The 12,434-nt window shown below is 37.0% G+C and overlaps 1 protein-coding gene across 11 annotated transcripts in view; it reads left to right on the top strand.

Annotated features, from left to right (window-relative positions):
• Positions 1-12,434, top strand: part of MIA2 (MIA SH3 domain ER export factor 2) — a 135,987-nt gene that overhangs the window by 94,780 nt on the left and 28,773 nt on the right. For 8 of the 11 annotated variants that reach the window (XM_066277885.1, XM_066277882.1, XM_066277881.1 and 5 more), the window contains 2 exons: positions 1,333-1,461; positions 6,367-6,525. In XM_066277885.1, coding sequence (XP_066133982.1) covers positions 1,333-1,461; positions 6,367-6,525 — 288 coding nt within the window. The remainder of the gene's footprint in view (positions 1-1,332; positions 1,462-6,366; positions 6,526-12,434) is intronic. The other 3 variants (XM_066277884.1, XM_066277890.1, XM_066277889.1) reach the window with 1 other exon arrangement.

The following is a 12,434-nucleotide window of genomic DNA, read 5'->3' as shown; positions in this document are numbered from 1 at the left end:
AGAATCCTGTTATAACCTTTGAAGTTATAAATCATTTTGGAAACCAATTTCATAAAAATGAAAGTCTATTTCTGCATTATAAGGGTAGCAGATTATTGTGAATTTCAAACGGTAACAAAGTTAAGAGTGGGAGGAATTATACAGAAATAATTTTTGTTTGAAATTAAGGCAAAAATGTGAGGTGAGGTTAAATAATGCTTCTATCTCTTGTAACTACATTTGTATATTATGTAAACTACATACAAAAATTTAACATGTTTAAAAAGTTTTTTTGTGGTATTTAAATTTGTTTTTTGCTGTTGATTTTTGATCTTTTGAAGCATTACCATTATTTGGGAATGGTGAAGTTTGTGAAATGATAGGGCTCTTGGTTATATGGTTTACAGATAAAGTGACAATTTTTTAATGAATTAGTGTATATAAATTAGCTTTTCACTGGTAATTAATCAAATGTAATTTCTGATGCTTTTGAATATTTTATGCTTTTTTTCCACTTTTCAATATTTGAAACTTTACTCAAAAAATTTATGGCCCAACACAGGCTGTTGGCCCAGATTTTTTAAAAAATTTTTCTTAAGTCAGAAATGAAGAGACAGAGAGACTCCTACATGTGCCTCAACTGAGATCCACCCAGCAAGCCCCTGTGGGTCAATGCTCTGCTCATCTGGAGCCCTTGCTCCATTGTTCAGCAACTGAGCTATTTTAGTACCTGAGGCAAGGCCATGGAGCCATCCTCAGTGCCTGGGGCCAACTTGTTCCAACTGAGCTGTGGCTGCAGAAAGAGAGAAGGGGGGATGGAGAAACAGATGGTCGCTTCTCCTGTGTACCCTGACCAGGAATCAAACCCTGACCTCCACATGCCAAGCTGGTGCTCTACCATTGAGCCAACTGGCCAGGGTAATCAACCCTTATTTAAATCGAGCCCTTCTATGTTACAACGCTCACCAGCTGAAATATCTAGAAGCACACTACCAGTAAAAACAAAACAAACAAAACTTTTTGCCCCCTCAAATCTTTCTGTAACTCCAAAATATCACTACTATTCTTTGCTTAATATTGTATGTGTATTTTATTTATGTGACTTAATTGTCAAGAGGATAATGTTTTTATTGACAAAAATGTGCATTTGGTAAACAGACTTCATGAAACACAGAGTTCTATATTTAATTCTATTCCATGTTAGCAAAATCCAAGGCATAGTTTGTGTTCAAGACCTGGATTAAATTTAAATTAGCAAGGGGATGACCTGATGGTAATTGTTGAAATGGATTCTAATCTGTAGTGTAGCTAATTGAAACTATGAATTTAAATATGCTGTTTTAATTATTCCAGAGCATTCCCCATATGGTCCCTCACCATTGGGTCGACCTTCATCTGAAACGAGAGCTTTTCTCTCCCCTCCAACTTTGTTGGAGGGTCCACTCAGACTCTCACCTTTGCTTCCAGGGGGAGGAGGAAGAGGTATATTGTTTAAACATTTATTACTCTAGATTCTTCCTAACTTTATATTTTCATCTCAACTTTTCTTAAAAAACAATCTTTAAAATAATCCTTTGGAAAATGCAGGCATTCCTTGCACTTATTGTGGGTTACTTTTGTTTGGAAAAAGGAGTTCTATGACATCTAATTTTAACATATTTTTCTCTTAGAAACTGTTAGAATACATTTTGGTCAAGCACTTGATGCATATCTTTTTAAATCATATTTTTGACTTTTTAAAAACTTTTTATACTACATAATATAAAACTTAAGAATACATAAAATAACAATATAACCTAGCAAAAAATTGTATTTTAATGAAACATTATTAGGAAGTAGAGTTTTAAAAATCTTTTTTTAACTTCATTATCATGATCTTTTTATTGTAGAAAGTCCAAGTGAGAGAACCTGTATTTTAGTATTGAATTCAGAATCATTCTTTTGTACATAGAGTATTGATGGGAATCTTAAAGAAGACCTAAATCATTTGTTAATACTTTGAAAAACTAACCGAAGATTGTCTGCTTTGTTACCCCTTTATGTGTTTTTGAGAATTTCTGAAGCTACTTCAAGTTAAGTATTAGTTGTTGGTCTTTCATATTAGTTGTTGGTCTTTCTGTATTTACCTCATCAGCACTCACTCTGGTGTTACCTTTGTACCCAGAATATGCCTCTTTTGATCTCATCATACTTTGTTCACTTTGTCAAGTTGCTTTAAAACTTTCCCTTGAATGTGGCACATTTCAAAGATAGAGAGCCCTGTTTGTTCCACAATCAAGTCTTAGGTTCTTAGCTCGGAATCTGTGTTTTGTTAGAGCTGATAGCATTCTTCACCAGTGTTGTGTCCTTTTATGTCAGTGATATTAGCACATTGAATCTGAGGTAGCATCAGGAAATGAGACCCAATAAAAACAAACCCAATATAGGAAAGTTCTGATATTCAAATGGATACTAGTCATCAAAGTATCCTCTCAAAGAGTGTGTGTACTTCCCTGTTGAAGCTGCCATTTTCAATATTTTTGAAATGCTTTCTTTGGAATTGCCTTTAAAAGTAAAAAAAATCAATTTCCTACTTTATGTTCACGAGATATTTTCTCTTTGCTAGTTTCTTATTTATATCCTCTTTCCCCATCCTCAGTTTACCACACTGAGCACTCGTCTTTCCTGTTTCCTAGTCCCTCAGCAGACTGGGCCCACAGCCTGGGACTACCTCAGAGAGAGCCTTTACTTGTATTGGCTTTGGACTGAAAACTCCTAGGGAAAGAGGTTGAGTTGCAGATTGACACTTGGAGCCCTAAAGAGAGTTTTGCTTTAAGTACTCTGAGTAGGGGACTAATTTTGAAATTCACACGTGTGCAATAAGTGCCCTAGATCTCCCCCAATTTTTGCCTTGACCTAGAATAAGAAATACATTTTATATCATGTCACATTACACACCAATATAAATGTAATTGAAACCAGTTGCAAGAAATAATAGTTATTACTATTTTCTATGTTTTCTGATATTTTCTATTCAGTTCTATTCCATTTCATTAGAAAAGAATAGTGATTAAGACTCAGTTAATTTCATGCACTAAGTTGGGTTGTAGCCAGCAGTCTGAAAAATAGTGCTCTGGAAATAAAGGTATAATTGGCTTGATGCAAATTACATAAATTGAATGAAATAAGTCAAGGATTGCTTGCAGTCAATTGAATATTTGGAATAACATTAAAAATTACCTTTGATTTCTCCTCTCCTATTTAAAGTACTTTCCTTTCCTTTTTAATTACCTTCAAGATAACCATGTGTTTACATTATTTGTAAGGATATTTTACTGTTCGTTAGAAAAGCTACAGAGGAATTTGAAAAAGTTGTGTAATGTTACAACATGTATCCTGGTTACCTGCATAAATAATGGTTTGTTTAAATAAATAAATAAATAAAAAGAGAAGCCACAGATGATTTAGGTAAGTAATCAACAGGTCTTAAAAGAGTTGCTTTGGACTGAAAGTTTTCTGACTCATCAAAGAAAAATGACCAGTGCCCTTCCTTTTTCTGCCTTTTATTATCTTTTAAAATTTGAAAGTTCGAATGAGATATATGTTTGAATAAAATTGAGTATGAGGAAAATAATTTCTTTTTTGAGGAATAACTGGGTCTGAATGAAAAATTTCAACCTTTAGCAATTTAAGTTTGTTATTTTTACCTGGTAGCAAGCTAATTGTCCTGTACTTGGTCCTCTGGAAGTAAGCAATCAGAAGAAATCCTTTTAATATCTCCTTTAAAGATATGTGCTTCACTCTAGATTAATTTTGCCTAATTGACTCTTGCACATTTATTACCTATTCAGTTTTCTGCTTTTCCAGCCTTTTTCTTCTAATAAGCTGATTAGAAAGATGAACAAGCTAGAAGGAAAGATTTGGAGAAGTTAATAGAATGTACAACAAAAGGAGAAGAGTTAACCTTTTGACATAAAAGTTGATCTCTTGACTCTAGAGAGTAGCTAAAAGTTTTTTAAAAAGATCACTATATATTAAAAAAAGAGAAAGCTTGTATATACTGATTGCACAAATAACCAAGAAAAGGTCAAATTAATTTTTGTTTCTTTTTAAAAGTTCTGAAATGTGGGAAGCATTTTAGAAAGATTTCTATTATAAAAATATTGTTTTTAAAAAACTTTTTTTTATTTTTTTTTATTTTTCTGAAGCTGGAAACGGGGAGAGACAGTCAGACAGACTCCCACATGCGCCCGACCGGGATCCACCCGGCACGCCCACCAGGGGGCGATGCTCTGCTCCTCCGGGGCATTGCTCTGCGGTGACCAGAGCCACTCTAGTGCCTGGGGCAGAGGCCAAGGAGCCATCCCCAGAGCCCGGGCCATCTTTGCTCCAATGGAGCCTCAGCTGCGGGAGGGGAAGAGAGAGACAGAGAGGAAGGAGGGGGTGAGGGTGGAGAAGCAAATGGGCGCTTCTCCTATGTGCCCTGGCCAGGAATCGAACCCAGGTGCCCCGCACCCCAGGCCGACGCTCTACCGCTGAGCCAACCGGCCAGGGCCTAAAAAACTTTTTTTATAGTGTCCCAATCACTACTTTATTTTTTAAATTTTTTATTAATTTTTAATTTATTGTGTTTACATAGATTCAAGTGTCCCACTGAATATCACTCCCTCACACCCCTCCCGTGTCCCTTTTTACACCTCCTGTGCCCCCCTCCCTCTAACACCCTGCCCCATTCCCTCTAAGATTTGCTGCCCTGTTATCTGTATCTATGTGTTATGTATATATAGTTTCACTAATCCCTTTACCTTCTCTGATCCCCTCATCCTGCTTCCCTCTAACAGCTGTCCCTCTGCTCCCTGTGACCTCACCTCTGTCTCTATTCGTTCCTCAGTTCACTTTGTTCATTAGATTCCACATGTAAGTGAGATATGATATTTTTGTTATTCTGCTTGTCTTATTTCATCTTAGCATAATAACCTCCAGGTCCAATTTTATTTTTATTTTTTATAAAGGACTTTATTGATTTTAGAAAGAGAGAGAGAGAGAGAGAAGGGGGGGAGGAGCAGGAAGCATCAACTCATAGTAGTTGCGTCTTATATGTTCCTTGACTGGGCAAGCCCAGGGTTTTGAACCAGCAACATCAGTATTCCAGGTTGACGCTTTATCCACTGCGCCACCACAGGTTAGGCTAAAAACTATTTTTTGAAAAGGATTAAGCTTTTGTTTTTGGGCAATATAATTTTGAGAAGGCCTCATTTGCCTCTCAAGGATGGATAAATTAGGTCTTAATATATTTTGTTATTTAATGTTTAAAATATTTTTTATATTTGTCTTTTCTATTTTAATTGAATATGGGTTATTGAGATATTATTCTTTCTAGAGTCCTGAGAAAGGAACTTTAAAGCGATTTCCCTTCTTTATTAATGTAGGCATGGCAAATTTTCTTATCCAAATGCATATTATCTTACTCAAAGTGTTTGTTCCAACAGTGCTATTTCTGAAACTCCTATTTTAGACTTGCCTTCAGGGCTATAGCTCTTCTTGAAAGTGAATTTGACATTTAGAAATTGCTATAAGCTATTTATAGCCAAATTTATCTGGTGATATAAAGTTTGTAATCAAACTGGTTAAAATTATTTTGGGGATAAGTACAGTTATGTTATAACACTGAGATACAATTTCTTTAGTGGCTTTAAAGTTAATCTGAATATGTTTCCAATGAGTTTTTCTAAGAAATACTGGGAGTACTTGCAGATACTTATTGAAATATATATATTTCAATAAGATGACTGTTTTAAAGAAATCATGCTTTTTGTCTGATCTGTGATGGCGCAGTGGATAAAGGGTCGACCTGGAATGCTGAGGTTGTAGGTTCAAAACCCTAGACTTGCTGGGTCAAGGCACATACAGGAAGCAATTAAGTTGATGCTTCCTGCTTCTCTTCCCACTTTCTCTCTCTCCTCTCTCTAAAAATCCATGAATAAGATCTAAAATAAAAATAATAATAAAGAAAAGACTACTTTAAAAAAAATTATGCTCTTTGACTATTGGTAGGTTAGTTTAAACAACAGAAGCTTTATTTTATAATTATTTTATTGCATCTGATATAGAAATCTTGACTTTGCAATTTACTTTCTACTTTTATTTTTCAGAAATTATTTATAATTTAATGTTTAACCATTGATTTTATGTATAAAACCATGATGATAACATTTAAAAAATTTATAAGCAAGTGCTTGTTTATGCACTTGGCAAAATTGTTCTAGAAATGGCTTTGGTAAGAGAGAGAGAAGCTGAGTTAGAATCTGATTGTTTTTACTTTCTAAAAAGTGTCTGAATTTTATTTGGTAATAAGTCTTAGAATACTTTTTTAGATAAAACAGAATTGTGTATTTTTTCTTTAATTAGGTGAAACAGGCCCAGGGAATCCTCAGGACCATCAGATTACTAATGAAAGAGGAATATCAAGTTGCGATAAGTTAACTGATCCTCACAGGGAACCTTCTGACACTGGGTCCCTTTCACCTCCATGGGAACAGGATTGTAGGATGATGATTCCTCCATCAGGTATGGAAAGAATGCAGTTATCATTTATATTTGAAAGGCAACCAGTATATGCAACATACAAGAATGGAAAAAAGGAGTTATGTGTGCCATGTCTTAAGAAAAACCATGATACATATTAGAACACAAAAATAACACAAATTTCTAAACAAAATAATTAGGTGTAATTGTACACATTACTGAAAGCTATTTTATATCCCTTCCCCCATAGACTACCTTTATTGTTTCTATTGCTTGTGAAAGTAATGCATGTTTATTTTAGAAAATCTGAACGGCGTAGAAATATATAGTTAGGACAGTTGAAAACTCCTGCTATCATCTTAGCATGCTCTTCCAGGATTTAGTTATATATCTTTTAGGGATTCATTTTTGGGGGCAGGGAGAGTTGCGTTTGTAAATATAGGTATAGATTCCTTCATCACATCTGTGCACTTAGACTATCCACCCTCTTATGATTTTTTTATAACTTGAGTAGTATATCTTGCAAAAATAATATATTACCAGAAGACTCATAGCAGAATATCCTGAAATAAGGCAATCACTGTTCTCCTACTAACCTCTAATTTGTTTTTTTGTGAGGGGAATGATTTTTTAAATTTTAATTGATTTTATGTACAATTATGACTACAAAAATTTCTTTTAAAAAAATTTAATTAACTTTATTGGGGTGACATTGGTTAATAAAATTATACAGATTTCAGGTGTACAGTTCTGTAATACAGCATCTGTGTATTGCCCTGTGTGTACACCACCCCAAGTCAAGTGTTCTTCCATCACCACTGACCTCTACCTCTTCCCACTCCCTTTCCCTTCTGCAGTACTCACACTGTTGTCTGTTTCTGTAAGGTTTTTTCTTTGCTCAGTCCCATCACCTTTTTTACCTATCCCGCCCTCCCCTCTGATACTGACAGACTCTTCTCCATATTCAGGAGTCTGTTTCTATTTTGTTTGTGAGTTTATTTTGTTCATTAGATTTCACATACAAGTGAAATCATATGGTACTTGTCTTTCCTTGATTGACTTATTTCACTTGGCATAATAACCTTCAGGTCCATCCACTTTGTTGCAAAAGATCAGATTTTCTTCTTTTTTATGGCTGAGTAGTAGTCCATTGTGTGAATGTATCATAGCTTTTTTATCCATTCATCTACTGATGGACACTTGGGCTACCTCCAAATCTTGACTATTGTAAATACTGATGCAATAAACACAGGGCTGCATATATTCTTTGGGGTTTCTTTGGTTATATTCCCAGAAGTGGGATTGCTAGTGGTCATGAAACAGTCCATTTTTAATTTTTTTTTTTTTTTTTTTTATCGAGTGTGGGGGGGGAGACAGGAAGGGAGAGAGATGAGAAGTATCATTGTAGTTGCAGCACTTTAGTTATTCATCGATTGTTTCTCATACGTGCCCTGCCCAGTGTAGGGGTGGAGGCTCTAGCCGAGCCAGTGACCCCTTGCTGAAGCCAGCAACCTTGGGCTTCAAGCCAGTGACGTTTGGGCTCAAGCCAGCGACCGTGGGATCATATTGATTCCACGCTCAAGCCACTGACCCCACACTCAAGCTGGGTGAGCCACACTTACTCCTCACAACCTTGGGGTTTTGAATCTGGGACTTCAGCGTCCCAGGGTGACACTCTGTCCACTGTCTTACCACGGGTCAGGCACATCAGTTTTCTTGATATGGCAAGATCATTAACTTGAGATGGGAGTGGAGGGGGATTGTCAGATTTGAAGAGTAAAAGGCAGACAGTAGCCATTAGGAGAGTGAAGGAACTTAAATGTAGTATGATTAGGGTAGTGTTGAGTATTCATTTGAAATTTATGGTTATGAATTTGAATGAGATCAATCAGTACTATACTTTTAAAATAGTTTATGGTCATAAAAAATTTATCATTAGTTACTTTGGGGTGCTTACTTTGTGCCAGATATTATCTGAAGTGATTTTTATAATCATTCCAACACTCTTGAGAGTGTTATTCACATTTTATTTTTTTTTCTTTTTATTTTTTTTTCTTTTTTTTCTTTTTTTCTTTCTGAAGCTGGAAACGGGGAGAGACAGTCAGACAGACTCCCGCATGCGCCCGACCGGGATCCACCCCGCACGCCCACCAGGGGCGATGCTCTGCCCACCAGGGGGCGATGCTCTGCCCCTCCGGGGCGTCGCTCTGTGGCGACCAGAGCCAGTCTAGTGCCTGGGGCAGAGGCCAAGGAGCCATCCCCAGCGCCCGGGCCATCTTTGCTCCAATGGACCTTGGCTGCGGGAGGGGAAGAGAGAGACAGAGAGGAAGGAGTGGGGGAGGGGTGGAGAAGCAAATGGGTGCCTTTCCTATGTGCCCTGGCCGGGAATCAAACCCGGGTCCCCCGCACGCCAGGCCGACGTTCTACCGCTGAGCCAACTGGCCAGGGCCACATTTTACTTATTTTTTAAAAATATTTTATTTATTGATTTTACAGAAGGGGGGAGAGAGAGAAAGGCGGGGGTTGTGGGAGTAGGAAGCATCAATTCATAGTTATTTCTTGCATGTTCAAACCGGGGATCTCGAACCTGGCAACCTCAGCGTTCCAGGGATATGCTCTATCTACTGTGCCATCACAGGTTAGGCTCCCATTTTACTTATTAGGAAACAAAAACACAGATAATGTAACAAAATCCTATATATGACCTCCCACATTTACATTTTAATATTTGCTTCAGATGTGTGTGTGTGCGTGCATGTGAGTGTGATTGTGTAAATAAAATATAAAAAGAAAGCCTGACCAGGCGGTGGCGCAGTGGATAGAGCGTCGGACTGGGATGCAGAGGACTCAGGTTCGAGACCCTGAGGTCTCCAGCTTGAGCGCGGGCTCATCTGGCTTGAGCAAAAAAAAAAAAAAAAGCTCACCAGCTTGAACCCAAGGTTGCTGGCTCCAGCAAGGGGTTACTCAGTCTGCTGAAGGCCCGTTGTCAAGGCACATATGAGAAAGCAATCAATGAACAACTAAGGAGTCCCAACGAAAAACTGATGATTGATACTTCTCATCTCCGTTCCTGTCCCTATCTCTCTCTTTCTGTAACAAACAAATAAATTAATTAAAAAAAAAAAAAAAAAAAAAAAATATATATATATATATATATATATATATAAAGAAATAGCATACCATCCATATAAATAAGTTAAAGCCTATTCTAGTCCCTTTTCTGGGACCATTGCCTTCCTTCTTTCCCAGAGGCAACTATTTATGAATTTTGTATGTATAAATTTTATGATTCTTTTGAAAAAAGTATATTCCTTTTTTTATCAAATTTTCTTATCAGCAATATAGTCTTGAATTCTTTTCATTTTAATATACATACAGTTTAATTGCTGCATAATATTTCTGTATATAAGTGTATCACTGTATTTTTATCTAGTCTCCTTTGATGAGTATTTAGGACAGCCACCAATGTTTCACCATTACTAACAGTGCTGCAATTAACATCTTTTTTGCACATATCTTCTTTGTAAATGTTTCCAGGAAATGAAATTGTTGGGTAACAGAATATGCATATTTTTGGTTTTAATAGATATTGCCTCATTGTCTTCAAAAGTGGGTATGCATGAAGTATTTGGGTTTTTTTTGTTGTTGTTTTTTTTTTTTAATTTATTTTTCTGAAGCTGGAAACGGGGAGAGACAGTCAGACAGACTCCTGCATGCGCCCAACCAGGATCCACCCAGCACGCCCACCAGGGGGCGATGCTCTGCCCACCAGGGGGCGATGCTCTGCCCCTCCGGGGCGTCGCTCTGTTGCGACCAGAGCCACTCTAGCGCCTGGGGCAGAGGCCAAGGAACCATCCGCAGGGCCCGGGCCATCTTTGCTCCAATGGAGCCTCGGCTGCAGGAGGGGAAGAGAGAGACAGAGAGGAAGGAGAGGGGGAGGGGTGGAGAAGCATATGGATGCTTCTCCTGTGTGCTCTGGCCAGGAATCGAACCCAGGACTTCTGCACGCCAGGCCGACGCTCTACCACTGAGCCAACCGGCCAGGGCCTGCATGAAGTATTTAACAATAGCTATTTCTCCTGAACTTGATGTAAAACTTTTTTGAATATTTTCAGTCATATGATTTAAATATTTTATCTCATGTTTGTAGTTCTTTGATTATTAATGAGCTTGGGCATTTTTTTTTCATGGTTATTGATCGTTTGTTTTTGTCTTTTAATTACCTTACCCATGTGACGTATCTCTTGCTTAGTAGGAATTTTTAGTGTACTTTGGATACTAATCTTTTGTCTTTTGCAATTATTTTCTCAATTCATTGTTAATTGGTGTTATTATTATGCATAAGTTTCAAATTTTGTTATAGATAAGCTAATCTATCTTTATTTTCATACAATTTTTGTTTTTGCTTAAGACCTATTCCTAGATCAAAAAGATATTCTTTATTTTCATCTAAAAATTTAAAATTTTGTTTTGATTTTTGAGCCTTTAGTCAGAATTTTATTTTTGTTTTAGTGTTTATTTTGAGGTGGTATTATATTTCCATTAGACAGATTTTATTTTATTTTTGTATTTTTCTGAAGTTGGAAACGGGGAGGCAGTCAGACAGACTCCTGCATGCGCCTGACCGGGATCCACCCGGCATGCCCACCAGGGGGCGATGCTCTGCCCATCTGGGGCGTTGCTCTATTGCGACCAGAGCCGTTCTAGCTCCTGAGACAGAGGCCACAGAGCCATCCTCAGCACCCAGGCCAACTTTGCTCCAATGGAGCCTTGGCTGCAGGAGGGGAAGAGAGAGACAGAGAGGAAGGAGAGGGGGGAGGGGTGGAGAAGCAGATGGTCGCTTCTCCTGTGTGCCCTGGCCAGGAATCGAACCCGGTACTCCTGCACGCCAGGCTGACGCTCTACCACTGAGCCAACCGGCCAGGGCCAGATAGATGTTATTTTAATAGTATATATTGGTTCATCCACTTGAAATGTCACCTTTATCTTAAATTAAATCTCAATTTTGCATAAGTCTGTTCTTTAGACATTCTGTCTATCCAGTTGGTCTCTTTATCTTAGAGTCATAATATACAATTGATCTCTTTATTCCTGAGTCATAACCTATTCATATCATTGCTTTTAGCAACTACTTTCTGGAAATTTTCCTTTTCATTTTATTTAAATTTAAATTTCTTAATTGGATTTTTTCATGTTCTAAGTAGAACTGCTTATTGTACTTGATTAGTGACCAGTATTGAACCTAAAAAAATTCTAACCTTTTATCTATCTTTATATTTCTCTTTTCAACCATGTTGATGTTCCTGTTATGTGATAGAATTCCAGATTATTAAAGTAGATAGGTAAGGGAACAGTTGCAACCCAGTACTTGTTCTGGAATGAAAAGAGATGAACAGCATTTTTGTTTTAAACTAGGCATCTTGAATTTTAGTCTAATTCTCAGTTTATGAAACGGCTTCAGAATGCATTGTACCCTTATTCCCCCCCTTTATTCATTTTATTTCCTTGATACTTTTCCTTCTCCCATTCTTTCTTTCTGATCATCTTTTCTCTTATAAGGTGATAGAAAACAGGTAAGAAAGCAAAAAAGAAAGAGATTACTTATGTCCTGTTTTCTGTATTTCAGCCTTTCATTGGTCATATGCCTTCCACATAATTCATCTTATTACATAATTCATCTTATTACATAATTCATCTTATTACATTCATCTACATAATTCATCTTATTATATTGTATATATGTATATGCATATGAACAAGTATATGTGTATTTGAGTTTGACCAGAATATCCTTGTTTACCTGTTCATTCTTCCTGACTTTCAGGGCAAGCGTTACCGTCTCTTTGACAACATTTCTGATTCTTTTAATCAGAATTGGATAGTTCACCTTTCATTTATGTGCCTTTTGTTAAGCATTGATTACAGTTTACAGGGGGTCCTTAGATTATGAC

Source organism: Saccopteryx bilineata, chromosome 4, assembly GCF_036850765.1.
Source record: "Saccopteryx bilineata isolate mSacBil1 chromosome 4, mSacBil1_pri_phased_curated, whole genome shotgun sequence".
In the NCBI taxonomy this organism is placed as follows: domain Eukaryota; kingdom Metazoa; phylum Chordata; class Mammalia; order Chiroptera; family Emballonuridae; genus Saccopteryx; species Saccopteryx bilineata.
This window is presented reverse-complemented; position numbering and strand designations above follow the sequence as displayed.